Below are 18046 nucleotides of genomic sequence, written 5' to 3' on the forward strand. Positions count from 1 at the left end.
GCCACCTGGGGCTTTCAGTTTCCACTCACCTACACCTCTGCTACAGACCCCCTTTACCAAGTAGCATACATTTCATTCTCTTTGCCTTCCAAATAACTACCCTCTGTTCCAAAGGATGCAAGTTCCAAGGATGCCACAGCCCTCTGCAAGTATCTCAATTAAATGTCCATTCTGCACCTGTGAGCTTTTACAATGACAGCTGGCAAGAACCTCAGATGCACAATGGCCGTGCTGTGCCTAAACCTGGTCTTGTCCTCACTTAGTGTTCATTCTTCAGCACCGCCTGGAAAATGAACCTGGGGTCTTATTGGTTTAGTAACATAAGGGACTGCAATCAAACATCCAGAACCCAAAAAGGTCTCATATCACCATAGTATTTGTTTTCTGGTTATACAACATCAAAATGACTGCAATGATTTAAAAAACAGGATGATCAACATCTATAAATGAAACCCCAATGGCCTTGCTGCTGAGATTACAGTAATTCTATAGTGGAATATAACAGTGGTCAGCTTCTGTCACTGACGGACATCCCTGGGCATCAACCATTACCGACTATCCTGAATTTCTGTAATCTGTCACGTCAAGGCAATAGCAAAGGAAGCTGTGAGTGATGTACAAATGTGCATACGTACAAACTTCCATTCTGGTCCATTGACAGGGTATTTGGAGAGATTATTTTCCATCAGCCTTCTAAACATCCATTGAATATGAAGTAGTACACATGATACACAGGCTGATGGGCTAAGGGAAGGGGTCAGTAGAGAATAAGTTTTAAAATGTTTGAGTGGATTGTGCACAAACTACCTATTTCTGGGTTCATCGCAGCTTGGGTGTTAGGATCAGATGTTGCTGGTACCTCACAATGCATTGGGTCTACAGCTTTTTGACTACTCTTCTGCAGAGTGAAGGGAGCACCTCGCTTCATACCTGCAAGTGCTGGGTGAACAGGGCCAGACCCATTTAGGTTTTTCACTGGAAGGGCAGGTACCCTGGAAGAAACCAAATGGAGATTGTTAGCTTTCTTAGCACAGATTTCATTATTTCATTTACTTTCAATACATTATTATTATTTTGCCAGTCTACATCCCCAAGATATCAGAATTGCTCTATACATTTGAAATATGCAATCCCAGAAGAATTTATTCAGTCAGTGCTTGAACTCCAGTGTTCTGATTGGTCAAGTGCTGTAGGTTGAAGCCTATTGACAAATGCCAACCTTGATTAAGGATCCATCAAAAGATCCTTTCCATGTTTGAATAAGTGTGAACTAAATGCTCCCGTTAGTTTCTCTGTGCTGGTTTGGAGATCTATCATGTTACTTGTAGCCGATAAAGAGACTCATAAAATGTCACAAAGGGCTTAAAGAAAGTGGCTGAAGCCGTGACTGATTAGCAATAAAAGACTGTACTGTGAAAAGCAGGAAAGCAGGTCAATGCAAAGTCACAGCTGCAGTCTTCGGATTTCTCCTTGTTGCTGGGTCTTACTCTAGGAACTCCCTGTCTAACAGCACCGTGGGAGGAGGCTCACACACTGCACTGATTCTGGAACTTTGACATTGCAGTATATGGCAGTCCAGTGTATATTGACAGTACTAAAGCATTCTACAAAATCTGCAAGCAAAGGTTTGAGGTAACAGAATTAAACAGCTTACAAAGCTTAGCATCTAAACATCAAACGGAACTACTAATTAGTCTTTTATTGCTAACCAGTCATGGCTTCAGGCTTCAATTTATAGCATTTGACCAAAGTAATTCAAACACAATAAACATTACAATATTATCCTGCTTCTCCTCGGATCACCACAACAGTACAGTCCATTAACATAGTGAATAATTATCAGAGTACAACTAATTAAGGGAATATTTGAAATTGCACTAAATGGGCTCCAGTCAACACGGAGTGTATTAAAGCTTTCTAAAATAAAATCTGTAAGCAAATTTATCAAGAAATTAAACATCTTGGTAGCTAAACATCAAACTAAGCTACTAATCAGCCTCAGTAAAATAGAAAATAAATTAATTCTACCAGAAGATTGAAGGTGAAAGAAAAGCTCCCTCTTTCCAGATGGTAGGTTACGGTCAGTTGTATTTACATTGAAAGACCAGGGACAGTTTTAAAAAGTCTGCAATGTAGTACACTTCTGCACGCTGAAGTGTTTTAATAGTTCAGGTGGAAGAGCTAAAAGATAGAAACCAGTAGCTTAGGCAACTTGGTGCCATACTTTGGAAGTGATATTTTTAAACCTCATGTAAATGAATGCAGTGAAACATCATGCACAGTCCAGCTGTCAGCAGTAATCCCAAGGAGTTAATCCAAACGATGAATTCCTGATGCAAATATGAAATTTTTATTGGGAAACTATCCACAAAGAGTTTCTGCAAGTTCCAACAGGGAAAAAAAAAGTCAATACTGACTCTCTTCAAGTTAAAAATTATACATCTGATTATAGGCACAGTGATTATTTCTGCCAGCACAAAGTGGTCAGAGAGACAACCCTTTCGGTTGGCAGCCTCCAGCAATCCCTTTGAGGATATTCACTTGGGACACATGGAGACCATGTTTACTTAACTGAAGCTGCCCTGTGCCAACCACATTTAGGGTAGTCAAAGTGGGTCTCAACCAGGCCTTTGGCCCATTATTGGCAGAATATTTGTGTTTCCAGCATGGAGTCTGGATGTGAATCTTTTTGCCTGCGATGAAAGGAAGGAAAGATTTGCACTAATGAAGCACCTTTGACAACCTCTGGATATCCCAAAAAGCAAAACTGCCAATGGCGTAATTTTGAATAGCAGTCACTCCTGTAATGTAGGAAGCTGTTGCATATATTGAGTGTTCAGTCAATCCATCTGCAACTATAAACTGAATTTCTAGACAATGGTGGAACAATCATAATTCACAGGACACCTACTACTATGGCAGCAGGAGAATTTGCAGCTAGGGGATTTAAAGTCATGGAGCTACACAGCATGGAAATAGGCCCTTCGGCCCAACTTGTTCATGCCGACCACAATACCTACCTGAGCTAGTCCCATTTGCCTGCATTTGGCCCATATCCCTCTAAACCTTTCCTATCCATGTAACTGTCCAAATGCCTTCTAAATATCATAATTGTACCTGTCCCTACCACTTCCTCTGGCAGCTCATTCCTTATACTCACCACTCTGTGTGAAAAGATTGTCCCTTTTAAATTCAATTAATTAAATAAATCCAGAATAAAAAGCCAGTATCAGTAATGGCAACTATTGGACTGTCATAAAAGCTCATCTGGTTAACCAGGCTGCCTTTTGGGAAAGGCAGTCTGTGTCCTTACCTGATTTAGCCTGCACGTAACATCACACACTGCCCACAATGGGTAAGGGTAACTCTTAGCTACCCTCTGAAATCGCTTAACCAGCCAGTCAGTTCAGAAGCAATTAAGGCCTTGCCAACAACATCCACATTCAATGAACCAATAAATAACAGCAGCTCTGTATAAAGGCACACTAATTCCAACCATTACATCATGAACAGAGGGACATAAATGGCTCTTTGCAAGGAGCAGTTCAGATATCCCATGGGGCTGTGAGTTTAGAGATTATAGGGGAAGATAGAAATTCATCTCTGGGTTAATTAAATATGCTATAGGTTGATGTCAGCACCTCTAATCCAGATTCTTTTCAATGAAACTGCTGAAATTAATTTTTGAGGCAACTACCAAATAATACATTTGGTGACGTCAACTGGGGAGAACTTCTAGGCAAAAGGTGGGATCAAGCCAATGGAGGGGTTTGAAAGCAATGATAACATTTTTTAAACAGAGGTACTGCTAAACTAGGAACTAAAACAGGTTCACAAGCAGATATGATGTTGGAGCAGAATTTGGTGAAAGGAACAAAAAACTGTTGAGGCTGGAAATCTGAAACAAAGACAGAAAATGTTGGAAGATCTCAGCAAGTCAGCCAGCATCCATGGAGAGAGAAGCAGTCAGCATTTCAGTGAGTGCTTCCAGAATTTCCTGTTTCTGTTCAGGTTTTGATGAGAGTTACACCAGCATGTGCTCCAGAGTTTTGGATGACCTCGAATTTCTGAGGGGTGGAACAGGAGAGGGAAGGTGGGTGTTTGTTGGAATAATCAAAGCCAGAGGTAACAATGGCATGGATGAAGGTTCCAGCAGCAGATAAGCTGAGGCAGGGGAACAACTGGGCAACAATGGAGCGGTGCAAATAGGAGTGAGCATACAGAGTCTATGGATCATCTCAGAGTCACATACCACACCACAGTTGTAAACAGTCTGCTTCAGTGACCTATGGCTGCTGGGGATAAGAGGGGAATGGAATTAGACATGACTGAACAGTTTGTGACAGAGATCAAAGGCAATGGCTTTTGTCCTCCCACTACTTAGTTGAAGGACTTTGCTGCTTATCCTGTACTGGTATTGAAAAGACCATTTGAAGGCTCAGAGACAGCAGGGAATGTCTGTGTTCACAAGTAACGTCGGCAGATGTCAGAAATGGGAGCAGGGAGGAGAAAATCGAGAGGGCTGGGCAAGGTTGGATCTTTGTGGGGCAGCAGGGAATAAGATGTCAGTGTAGGTGATTCTCTGGAATGGATAAGCTAGGAACATGACCAGCGCAGACCTGCTCAGAGTATCGGCAATAGAGGGGGTTGTGACAACCACGTCAAAGTTTGCAGCAAAAAGCAGGATGGATTATCGTTGTCATGGTCATATCGAATGCCACTGTGACTTCGATAAGAACAGAAACATGGCAGGAACAGAAAAGTGGTTAGAAGGATTTGGAATTTCCGGGGAACATTTAAATAGATTTGGGATATTTTGAGGACTTGGAAAGCACCAGGAGGTTGTAAGAATGGAGAAGGCCAAAACTGCTTTTCTGAGGCAAAGAGTGATCTGAACAGATCTGAGGAGAGAGAGCTAACAGTAACATCAGCCAACAGGGAAGTCAATAAAGGCGACTGGGTTATCATTTTGTGGGAATGGGATTGAGGAAGGAGGTGCACCACGTGGCCAAGACAAGGTAGGAGGGAAAGTAGGGGGAGATGCACGTTCTTGGATGATACAGAAGGGACCTCAGAATCTGTTCAGCCCAGTGGGTTAAGAGAAGGGAGGGAAGCGACAGCTGATTGGTTGCTCTTAATCACTGTGACAAAGTAGTCCACAGATTCCTTGCATTTGTTGCTGGAACTGAGGGTGGACGAGTAAGGGAAAGTTGCAGTTCTTCCTGCATGGATTAAAATTTTTGAATGAAAAATTAAATGGACAAACACATTACCAAATGACGACCTTCATGCAAGAAATCCTCATCCACACATTATCCTGATTCATGCAGACAATTCCTTGGCAAAAGATTTCCTAATGTTTAATCCTTCTACCTGACAGACTTCAACAGCATCATTGTTCTTTTAAGAATGGCAAGAATAGCCCACTATAAACAAGCTCCCTGGGTTTGACTGTACTTTGATGGTTTCTACTGTAACGGCATCACTTTTCGCCATGGAGTAACCTCTCAAGGCTGTGCATCAGCCCAAAAAGCCTCTCATCAAAATCTGAAGCTGATTATTAAACACTCACACACTCCTTCCAAATAATTAAGCAGCAATCTTGTAGCTTTAAACAATGCATTTTAATAGGCCCTTTGCAGACAGCTGCTGTAAATCTGGTCACCACTGAAGGCACTTACCCACTTCGCAAAGAAGTCTTCATCTTCCTTAATGCAGCAATCTGCAATTGTGTATTAACCTTCTCTTTTGGATACTACACTTTTCTTAAATGGATGCAGGTATAAAATGAATTGCCCTGTGACTCACTGGCTGTGCCCAGATTAGTTTTAAAGTAGTTTAATCCTATCCATCACCATAACTTCAATGACATCACAACCAGTCTTGTGCGTAATGCGGCACCTGCAGAGATTAACGGAATCAGCCACACTTTCATACGTAAACAACCTGCTTTTGCAGGCACGTACACAAATATTAAGCCAGGAGCTATAGAAGGATTCCTAAGGCTTTAAGTTACACGTGTGGCTTTTCCATTACTAAATATAAGATGCACATCAGATCAAAACAACTGAGGTTCTCCATTCAAAAAAATCTAACATAAACAAATACAATTGGATGGTGTTGGCTGGCACTGCAACTTTCACAACATAGTTTATTTAATAACTATTTCCTTGCTGTCGTTAGCCGGGCTCCCCACACACGGTTCTCGATGAGACAACAGGTCACCTGCACTCCCTCCTTGCACTAAAACATCTGCTCACTGTGTGGCCTCCTTTACACTGGGAAGACTAACCACAATTTGGTTAACTGATTTGCCAGATTCCTCCTCCTATCCATTTTTATGCTCGCTGTGGCCCTTTGCATTAACCAAGATCCCTATACCTATCTGACCATCCTGTTCTTGGCCTCTTGCAGTGCCTCAAAAAAAAACTGGTAAATCTTCACAGATTTGCTGTCAATAATTGATTGGTCAAGTTTCAAAAAAAAATCTTCAGAGGAGGAGAGGATGTTGACCTAGAGAAGGATACAAGATGTTCCTCATTTAGAGATGCAAACCTTTGAGGCAAATAAACAAACGTGTATTTCCTACACTTGCAACATGAATAATTGGACAACATCATTCCAATTATAAGTGTACAATGAGCAAGATTTCTCAATCACTGTAGGAAATCTAGTTTAATAAACTGGTCCAGATTTAAAATGAATTGATGTTGACCCGATTGTTTATATGCAAATTCAGAAAACAGAAGTTTATTTATGGGACTCAAGACTTTGCATGAAACATGGTTTCACTATGATTAATTATTGATGCATATATCATGAATCACCAATTGCTTAGATATCAGACTCAAGCAGAGGATGTATGCAAGAAAAATATTTTGCCTGTTGTTCCAAAAAGCATTTTAGGTCAGGAAGACCATGTCAGTCTACACTGGGATCCCAAATTACATTTGGTTGATTGAATTGCTGGCATATGTGAAATAAACAGAAATCTGGAACATTGAAAAAGGCCATTCAACCCTTTTGGTTTACTCTGCACTTGAACAAATAGTTCTGATGACATTCACACACTCTGTTCATTTGTTCTTCCCCCCCCCCACCCCAAATCTAAGTCTGAGTGCTGACATAGTTTCTGTCCCGACTAGTTAAATGTGAATTCCACTCTCTTGCTGCTCTCTGTGCAAAGATGTTTCTCTTGCCCTCTGCCCCAAATCTCTTGCATTTAAACTTGTTTCCTGTGGCTCCTTGTTCTCAACCCCAGCAATATTGACAGACTGCTTCAAATCTACCTTGCCCTGTTCTTTCTTAATTTTAAACATTTCCATTGTATTGCCTGTGACCAACACCATTCTAATTAGAAATAAATATCTTTTAATTTTACGTCCTTCCTCACGCCATGCAGCAATTTAGTGAAGCAGTGTTGCGTCCTTTCTAAATCCTTCATATCCTTCCTGTAGCTGGCAGTCCAAAACAGGATATCATAATCTAACTGATGACTTATTAATCGTATAAATAGAATCTTCTGGGCTTGCATGCCATTGACCCACTTGACCAATCCAGGATTACAGGGAAAGAATGATAACAGGCAATCAGATGGGAGACAAATGAGGACTGATTCATTTTAGTGACAAGAATAAGTAGCACCACCACAGGCCAAGCTGTACAATTTTAAATGAGTGCAGGTATAAAGAGCACTTGGAGTTTCTACACAAGCATTTGAAGGCAGCAGGGCAAGTTGAGAAGTGTTCATTAAAAAAAGCTTACAAAATTCTTGACTTTATAGGCAGAGGCCTGAAGAAGCAGAAAGTTTTACTGAACTTTTATGAAACATATTTGAGACCTCAGTGTAACGTGGCCAGTTACAGGCACTTTATTCCAGGACATGTACAAAGGGTATAAGATGCAGAGCAGTTTCCTGTAATGGTAACAGGTGTAGAAGACTTCAGTTACATACAAAGTCTGGAGAAGTTAGAGCTGTACTCCAACAGAAGAGCAAGCTGAAATTGGATTAACATTTACAAAATCTTGAAAAGTAAGGAGATATTTTCCAACTGGCAGGAGAGGCCGGTACCCGAGGATGTAGCTTTAACACTTTTGAAGACAGCATTTTTGTGCAGCGAGTTCTTACAATCAAGAATGGGCTTTACCTAACAGAATGGCAGAAATAGTTTCAATTACAACTTTCAAACAGAGCTGAAGGGAAATGGTATTTTCTGTTACCTTCACCCCTATTACTAGTGCAATTGAAGAACATCTGGCTAGAAGCAGGTAGAATTTATGCACCAGCTATACATAGCCCTGGTTAGATCACACCTAGAATACTGTGTCCAGTTCTGAACACCATACCTTCAAAGACATAGCTTGGCCTTGTAAGGAGTGCAGTATAGATTTACCAGAATGATACCCGAATTTTACAGATTAAGTTACAAGGAGACATTGCATAAACTATTCCTTGGAGTTTAGAAGGCTCCAGACATATGAATTGGGGCAGGAGTGGGCCATGTGGCCCCTGAAGCATGCTCCATTGTTTAATAAGATCATGGCTGGTCTGACAGTAGCCTCAGCTCAACATTGTGGTCTATCCACGGTAACCTTTTACACCCTGCCTATCAAGAATCTATCTATACCTTCTTTAAAAATATTCAAAAATTTTGCTGAAGAAAATTTCAAAGACTCACAATCCTCCAAGAGGAATGCAAAATGCCTCATCTCAGTCTTAAATAAGCAACATCTTATTTTTTAAAGACTCCTGGTTATAGATTCTCCCATTGACACCATCTCTTTCACAACAATCGTTGATGTAGCACCTTATAAAATGTCTTCTGGAAATCCATGTTACTGCTTCCCCTTTATCCTCAGCACCTATCACTTATTCAAAGAACTACAATAAATTGATCAAACACAATTACACCTTCACAGGCACGGTAGTGTAGAGGTTAGCGCAATGCTATTAGAGCGCCAGAGACCCAGGCTCAATTCCGGCCACCATCTGTAAGGAGTTTGTACGTTCTCCCCATGACTGCGTGGGTTTCCTCCCACATTCCAAAGACGTACGGGTTAGGAAGTTGCGGGCATACTATGTTGGCGCCAGAAGCGTGGCGACACTTGTGGGCTGCCCCCAGAACACTCTATGCAAAAGATGCATTTCACGATGTACGTGTGACTAATAAAGAAATCTTAAAAAAAAACATTTTGACATTGCCTGATTACTTGAATTTTACTAAGTGCCCTGCTGTAATATCTTTTTCATTTCTAGGCCAGATGAAAAGCTAACTGCCCCACAGTTTCCTGCTTTCTGTCTCCATCACTTTAAGTAATGAAGTTGCATCTATTATTTTCTCTGATCTTATGCTACCTTTCCAAAAAAAGGCGAATTTTAGAAAATTTAAACTGACAAATTAACTTCCACACTTCTTTTAAGGGCCCAGGACAAAGTCCATCAGAACCCAGGGACTTGTAACTCTCTAACTCCAATGATTTGCTCAGTAACACTGCCCTGGTGGTTGTAACATTCCCAAGTTCCTCCCTTCCTTCCAATTCCCAATGTACAGCTATTCCTGGAATTTCACTTGTATCCTCTATAGTGACCACTGATATAAAATACCAGCTTAATTCATCTGCCTCTCCTCACTTTCCATTATTAGTTCCCCAACTCACTTTCTATAGGATCAATGTCCATTTTGCATAAAAAAACTCCAACTACCTGGTTTTATATTTCTGGCTTGCTTTACTTCATACACTAAATTACCTGCATTTTCACTCTTTCAGTCATTTGTTACTTGCTGCGATAAATTCTGACCAATTCTCTGACTTGCCACCTAGTGTTGCACAATTGCATGCTTCTAAGTTTGTAATTTAGCTGAAAATTTCAAATTATTATGACAAACTAACAGGATTGCTGATGGGAGACTGTTGTTTGGGGATCCCAGGACTGAGGAACATAGACTAAAATGTAGAGCCAAGACTTTCAGAGTTAACAGAGGCTGGATCAATTCTTAAACCTGAAATTGATATGTTTGTGCTGCCCCAGTGCACTAAGTGATGTGGAAATTAGGTCACAGATCAGTCATGGTGTAACTGAATAGCTGAACAGACACAAGGGTTTAAATAGGCTCCTGTCCCTTCTGTTTTGTCTCATCATTCCTTTCTTTAATTGCAGATACATACATGTGAAAAATTAATAAAAGAGATGGCTAACCCTTGGCTGTCCTCTAATAAAGACTTGCATTTTTAGGTGTCCCAATTTTTAGATTACAGCCTGTGCGGGGGTGGAGAAGTATGTAACCATGTCCCATAAATGGTCTCACATGATATTACTAAATGTAGGCAACTTTCCATTGTTAGGTAACTGCTCTGTTTGCCTGAAAACGAAGCACTGTACTAGAATTTGGAAGTTCATTTCATAAAGAGGACAGAAATGAGAACAATTTATCTGGATCCCTCATGCTCACAGGATCTATTAACCACCACCTGCTGGGATGACATTCCCTGTCACAATTTCTCCACAGCCCTTACTCACTCTAATCTGCCCTGCTCTGATAGACACAAAGGAGCAACCAAAACACTGTCATCAAATCTGATGACAATGGTGGTGCTGTTCTTGTTTGGCAACCTGACCTCTACCTGAATGTCAGCTGTCTGACACCTCTTCAGTCTTCCCACAGAACCAAGACCCCACCACTGGATATCAGGACATCGCCTACCAGATAGTCACTAACAGCATTCCTTCAGGAGAACTTCCCTCCACAAACTGCCGCTTCATCATCCACCAACCACGCACAGCCTGCTTCTAACTTGTCCCCAAAACCCACAGAATAGGAAGAAATTCTGTCCGTTCTTCTTCCCCCTTCCAGGTTTCTTCCCACTTATGTCGCTGACACCTCTGCCACTGACTGTTTCCAGCTTCCTGGTCCCTCCGTCACTTGGCTGAATTCATTCCACACTGAACTCCACTCAGTCCCTCCAAAGCTATGAAAACCCACCTGGATCCAAGCTAAGTCTCTTTGTGGAGCATGTGGAACAGTCCTCATCTCAGTTCTGCTCTAGCTCACTCCCTTACCTATTTTTCCAGTATGTTGATAACTATCACTGCTGCTTCCCGAACTCATACAGAACTCCAAAGCTACCTCACCTTTGCTGCTTATTTTCACCCTGCTCTCAATTTGATGTGATCCATCTCTGACTTTTCCCTTCCCTTTCTCTGTTTCTCCATCTCTATCACAGCAGATAGGTTAACAATCAATATCCACCACAAGCCCACAAAATCCCACAGCTGTCTTGACTGTGTTTAACTTTCTGCACATTGTTTAGTGCTTTCAAAGCAGTTAAGGATATGACAGCTCTTACACATCTCTTACAGACACAAATAAACACATCATGGGAGGCAGCACCTAAAATTTGGAGGAATCTTAAATCTGTGTTTAGTCATTAGCCTGATCTAGGGCCACATAAGGACCATCCATATCATAGTTCAGGGAACCTTTCTGATGGTCGATCCTAATGCCACCATTCACTGGGTCAGCCTGAAGCCCTGCCTGCCTGCCAATGAACAGATCAACAAGTCTGGTGGCTGGATATGAGAAGAAGATCAACCTGACGCTGTGTTATTGAGAATACACACTGAGCTGTATTATTGAGCTGTATGTGCCTGGCTGAAGTTGACTAAACTTGCTGCTGCTTTCTGCTAACCTGCTGACCAACTCCAAACAACGATGAAGACAGGCCCAGCACCATGCATGCCCACCACTCATCAAGGGGATTTGTTTGTACCTTAAGAATCTGGTGAGTCTGGTGTCAAATTTGGAAACTAATATGGACTTTGGAACAGCTGTGGGCCATTGGTTTCACACAAAATTGTTGACTAGAGAAATACAAAGCTGCCTTTGTACTTTTTGTGTGCATGGGATGTTTTGACCTACTTAAGATTTCAGATCTATTTCCTTTTACAGTTCTCACATGAACATTAATGACAAAAAATGCCACTGTGAATATTAAAGATGATTCATCAATCAGTGATTTCTGCAGCAAACCATGATAACTTAATGTATCAGCATATTTCACATCTAAGTATTGGAAGGGGTACCACAGCGATGGATTCGATCTTGGATTCTTTTGTGTTGCCACAGCCTTCATACTTACTTTCTGCATTACACCACCCACTCCCCCCAACAACCCCGTGCTAAGGAAATGTTGATGAGTCAGTCCTTTTAGAATATTGATTCTGTTTAATACTGTTCTTGTAAACGAGGATGGAAATTCATCAGACTGTCTGTAATTATGACTCAACTAACAACTGTGCAAGACCATAAGCCAAGAGGAGCAAATTGGGCTCCCTCAGACCTTGGGAAGAGGAGCTTACTGAGACAAGCTTGAAATCATATGGTTGAGGTTGGTGGAATAAATAATTTCCTTCAGATATTTTGAGTAAAAATTGACTGAATATCAATAAAAAACACAATTTCTGGAAATCTGAAATAAAAACAGAAAATGCTGGGAACACTCATCTGTGGAAAGAGAAAAATAGTTAACTTGATGAAGGGTGTCCGAGCTGAAAGGTTAACTTTATTTCTATTTCCTGAATTGTCCTCTTCTTTTAGCTAGTAGGTAGTAGTTGGTGAGGTTGAGCAAGCACTCAACTACCAAGCAGTCTCAACTATCGACACCTATGTGAGCTGTAATGTCTCCACCAATTGGATAATGAGGATGGATGAACAAGCATCAAATAGACAATGCAACAGTTGACAAAATCTAACCTTTCTTGGATTACCACTTCAGACATAATTGAAGGCATAGGCTTTAGTCATACTTTATCTGAGAGCTTCAGGAAAGTCAATGAAAATGTAACATGTACAAACTTTTAACATAATGAGACCACCTTCATTTAAAAAGACTATTGTCATTATAATTTCACAGTGGACATGGGGCAGCCACACTTTTGACTGAAGGTATATTCTTTGATATCGGTAAGACTGACGAAGAAAAATGGATTGTTCTTCACTAGCTTTACAGATTAATGAAAAACAAAGATCTGTGCAGGAGACAAGTAAGTCTAGGCGCAGAGGCCCCTTAACCCTTGGTCTTGAACCACCATTCAGCTCCACCATCCTATTCCCAAATCCTGTCGGCCTCACTCCACAGAATGATGAAAAGTCGTCAACCTCAAAATATCAGCTCTTTTTCTTGCTCCTTACCTTCTGCCTGATTTGCTGATTACTGTCAGTATATTCTGCTTTTAGTTCAGATTTTCAATATCTACAGTGTTGTACTTTTGGATCAGATCTTTTTGGGCAAAGAATTCCAAAGACTCGCACACATGTTTAAGCAAAGACATTTCCCTGGAATCCAGTGCTGAATGGATGACCTTATTGTTCATGAAGAGTGCCCAATCCAGGGCATGGGTCATAGAGCCAGACAGCACAGAAACAGGCCCTTTGGCCCAACTGGTCCATGCTGACCAAGATGCCCCATCCAAGCTAGTCCCATTTGCCAGTGTTTGTCCCATAACCTTCTAATAAAGGTGTGTGAAATATGAAATATTCTTCATACACAGAACTGTTTCCATTCATATGTGGCCTGCATTTACAATGTTGTTCTAACACTCTTCTGGAATGTTTTAGAGATGGAGACGTCTCTCTACAACATTTTATGTTCAGATTTTCCAGAAGGGACGTGACACCATTATGGAGCAGGCAACTGTATACAACTGCGCACACAAGAGACTGCGGATGCTGGAAATCTGGAGCAACACACAGAGGCACTGGAGGAACTCAGCGGGTCACGCAGCATATATGGAGGGAAATGGACAGTCAACATTTTGGGTCGTGATCCTGAGAGGTCAAAACGAGCAGTGTGGGGTTGAGGACCAATGAGGTTGGAGACTGTAGAGAGGAGATCTCTGGAGGTGATGAGTTCAGTGATGGTGCAGGAAACAGTGGTCTGACAGTGAGGTAGAAAGAGCCAGTGCGGGTTTAGCGGTAGATGCTGCCTGAGACACTGAGTTCCTCCAGCATCTTTGTGTGTTGTGTATAACTGCACTTACTGATAAACAGGATGTAGTCTTATTTGTATAATTAAGAATGAGCCAACTGTATTGCTGAATAAATTAAATAACTATAATAAATCAAACATTGTTTTACCCTGTTTAAGCCCTGGAGAATTTGGCTGCCCTACTCCTTAATGCCCATCCATATAGCTACCAATAGGAAATAGCTTCCCTTCTGCTTTTCCCCTACAATGAGTTTTATGGATCTCTGGAACAGCAGAGTCCAGGCAAAACCAAGTATGCCTTCATAATCACCTGAACACTGAAGAGCCTCTGATGAAGTACACACTGATTACACAGTTACCATAAGTGCAAATACCACATGTGGTATCCTTCAGGAATATAAAAATGGCAAAATGCCATTTGGAACAACATGTTGCAACTCATCTTTTCAAAAACCGCAGCAGCAACTTTAAACCAAAAGGACACCAAGATTATTGGTGCCCAGTGAATTATACCTTTTGTTTAAGGCCTCCATGAAGCATTGACGTTTGATTTGGTTTCATGCAAGTGTCCTGTTTGAAAGCTTTACATATAATTAAAAGTAGAAAGAGGTTAAAATACTGCTTAGGTTCAACATGGGTAGGGAAATGGGGAAAAATAGACACAGTTTTGCTTCAGGTTATTTGTGGGATTTATCTGAAATGTTTTACTGAGGCCGAGTTGGTAGCAGTCACCTCTGTTGGTTCAATCACAAACTCATGAATTTAGCACAAAAATTTGGACTGGTAGTTTAGTGCAGCATACTAACAGAGTGCAGCATTGTCGGGGTACCTGCTTTTTGATGTGATGTTGAACTTGTCAGTCTCCCTGCTAGGCACGAAAGATGCCATGGTGTTAACTGAATTTGAGCAATAGAGTTATTTGTGGTGTCTTGGCCAGCATTTATTCCTCTATCCACTTCACTAAAACAAATTATTTGTTTATCATCACAATGCTCTTTGTGGGAGCTTGGCGTATGCAAATTCTAGTAGCAACTGTGTTTAAAATGTATTTAATTAGCTGTAAAACATTTTGGGTCATTGTAAGAGCAATACAGAAATGTAAGTTTTTCCTAATCAGGAATCAGAAAGAGCTCGCTGTTCATGGTTATAAAATTACTGCATTTATAAAAGGGACATCTGCAAAATGCCAGCTTCCAAGAAATCGCACAGCAGGCATCAAAAATTCTAAAAATTGAACTGTGACCACTTACTAAGTCATGCACACCCATTACTGCAGCTCAATGTGACAAGCATGTGGTCCTGGTGGTTTTTCAGTTTTTTTTAAAAACATCAAACATTCTTATATGAAAACACAGAGACTCAGACTGCAGATGCTGGAATCCTGCATGTTGAATCCTGCATGAATGCAGCCCTGACACAAAATTTTAACACAAAACATTGACAATTCCTTTCCCCCTCACAGATGCTGCTCGACCGGCTGAATTCCTCCAGTGGGTTGTTCGTTAATTAAAACGGGCTTAATGTCTCAGTTGAAAGATGACCTCCAACTGTGCTGTACTCTCTCAACCCTGCACTTAAGTATCACCTCGATTTTTATGCTCACATCTCTGGATTGAGATTTAAGCAAACAACTTCCTGCATGAAATAAAAACAGAAAGTGCTGGAAATGCTCAGAAAGTCAGGCAGCATCTGTGGAAAGAGAAACAATTGACTGGTTGCATCATGGTCTGGTACGGCAATTTGAATACACAGGAACACAAGAAGCTGCAGAGAGTAGTGGACTCTGCCCAATGCATCACAGGCACATCCCTCTCCAGGATCTACAGGAGGTGCTGCCTCAAGGTGGCAACATCCATCAAATATCCCCACCATCTGGGCCATGCCATCTTTTCACAGCTACCAGCGGGCAGGAGGTACAGAAGCCTGAAGTCCCACACCATCAAATTCAAGAACATCTACTTCCCTTCAACCATTCAGTTCTTGAAGCAACTGGCAAAATCCTGATCACTACATTACAGCAACACTATGACCACTTTGCACTAAAATGGACTTTTTTCTGTTCTAATTGTGTTCTTTCTTGTAAATTTTATAATTTATGTTTTTCTTGTGAAGGCTGCTTCTATGATGCTATGTGCCTGTGATGCTGCTGCAAGTAAGTTTTGCATTGCACCTGTGCCCACATGGACTTGCGCATATGACAATAAACTTGACTTTGACGTTTCAGGTCAAAGACTCTTCATCAGAACTTTCCAATCACGAAGCCACAAATTCATTAGTTTGAATAAACTGTCCAAAGCGCACAAATGCACCTGAATTTTACTGAAAAATGGAAAACGGTAATAAAATCAAACGTATTCCATCATCAGTAACAATGGAACAGAGTGCACTGTTCATTTATCTTATTGTATCTTTAGGAAAATACATTCTTTAAACTTGTTTTCAGCTGATTAGGCACAACTGTTTTTTATCCCCCCCCCCCCCCCCCCCCCCCCCAGTTCACGTTGACTGTAACTGTGGTCCTACCAGTGACCTGTGTCATCAACTTTCCATCCTGCCACAGAGTCAGATGATCACAGGTGATCCGACCTTCCCCCAGCGCACTGCTTATTTCACAAGGCTGCACACGCTGCAAACATCACCCGATGCTTCTCTGGGGCAGGTAAACACTCGACGCACACAAACCTCACACGGTTTCGATTCCATGTTCGATTCTTACCTCCACGCCCCCCCCCCCCTCCCCCGGCCCCCATTTACAAAGAAAAAACCTGCCGTTTTCTAGCGACTGTTAGTTACTCTGAGAGCAGGTCCCTGAGTCAGTTAAAGAGTCCTACTTACACGATCTCATCCATCTGCAAGTGAACGAGCGGCTTAATGCGCCCTTCACGCTGCGCTCCCACCAATAACCAACGCTGCACAATTTCAAAAGCCAAACGACTTGCGGTGCAACAACTTCCTCAGCATAAAGATACTTAACTTCCTCTAAACTGACCAGACGTCAGTTTGTCACGTTCGCTTTTTATCCTCCCCAAACAGCTCTCTTGTATAAGACAGAAATTATGCTAACACAATTATATGGCGACCTTTCTTTAGCACCTCTGTACTTTTAGTTTTGCAAAGTGCACTGTTGTTGCAGATAATTCTGCTTTAATGATACTTCACGGTGGAATGCAGGTTGCATTGCAAAAGGAACTGGAAACGGGAAGGGATGTAAAGGCGAGAATGGAAAGCATGCATTCGATACAGTGTGTGTGTTGCATGCATTTAATACTTTAAGGATATCGCAATCGTTGGTTGCAATGGTACAGGGAAACTTCGATGCAACAGTTCTCATGTTTAACCGCATCTCTTGTGGGCGAGAGCAAGCTTGCTACAAACTGCCGAAACCCACACTGGCTTGCGCGCTTTTTAAAAAATATACATATATATATAAATAAAGCCTCCGGTGATTCGAAGGTGTGAGAATATGGGAGAGGGGCGGAAGTTGGTTTTCTTGGTTATTTACAAACACAGGAGTGAATCAGTTTACGTAATTAAGTGGCTAAGTATAAGCCACGTCTTGCTTTCCTCCCGTGTACATGAGAAAACTCACAGCAGCGTCGGTGGAAGGAAAACCTGCAACTTATTTCCAAACACAGTGGCTACAGGGTCCAAAGCTGCTGCAGGTCTGAGATGTTGTTTAGAGAGAAGTTGCTCCGTTATTCTGAATACACTGATGCTTCAGTGATTCTCCCTACACTCAGTCTGATGAAGATGTATTTTCCCCAGAGAGTAGGTTTCTGCCTGTACGTCAGGGGTGCCTCTACCAGCAGCAAAGTCTGCGCCAACATCACATCATCTATTACGGATGCAGTGGGTGCATCAGCAGCGCACTGACTGTGGGTCGCTACCACTACACTGGCCACATGTTTTACAACAAGAACATAATAGAAAATAGCAGGAAGCCAAAAGAAAAGTACAGATCTGAAATGACTGAATATCCTGGAAATATTCACTAGGTCAGGCAGCATAACACAAATGAAGAAACATTTTTCTGTTCTAATAAATAGTCATCAAACTGGAA

At 41.5% G+C, this 18046-nt stretch overlaps 1 protein-coding gene across 2 annotated transcripts in view; it reads right to left on the reverse strand.

Moving 5' to 3' along the window:
• dtx1 (deltex 1, E3 ubiquitin ligase) overlaps positions 1 to 18046 on the reverse strand; it is a 229936-nt gene that overhangs the window by 42707 nt on the left and 169183 nt on the right. For both annotated transcript variants that reach the window (XM_052031978.1, XM_052031979.1), the window contains exon 3: positions 931 to 992. In XM_052031978.1, coding sequence (XP_051887938.1) covers positions 931 to 992 — 62 coding nt within the window. The remainder of the gene's footprint in view (positions 1 to 930; positions 993 to 18046) is intronic.

This window comes from Pristis pectinata, chromosome 17, assembly GCF_009764475.1.
Source record: "Pristis pectinata isolate sPriPec2 chromosome 17, sPriPec2.1.pri, whole genome shotgun sequence".
Taxonomy (NCBI): Eukaryota; Metazoa; Chordata; class Chondrichthyes; order Rhinopristiformes; family Pristidae; genus Pristis; species Pristis pectinata.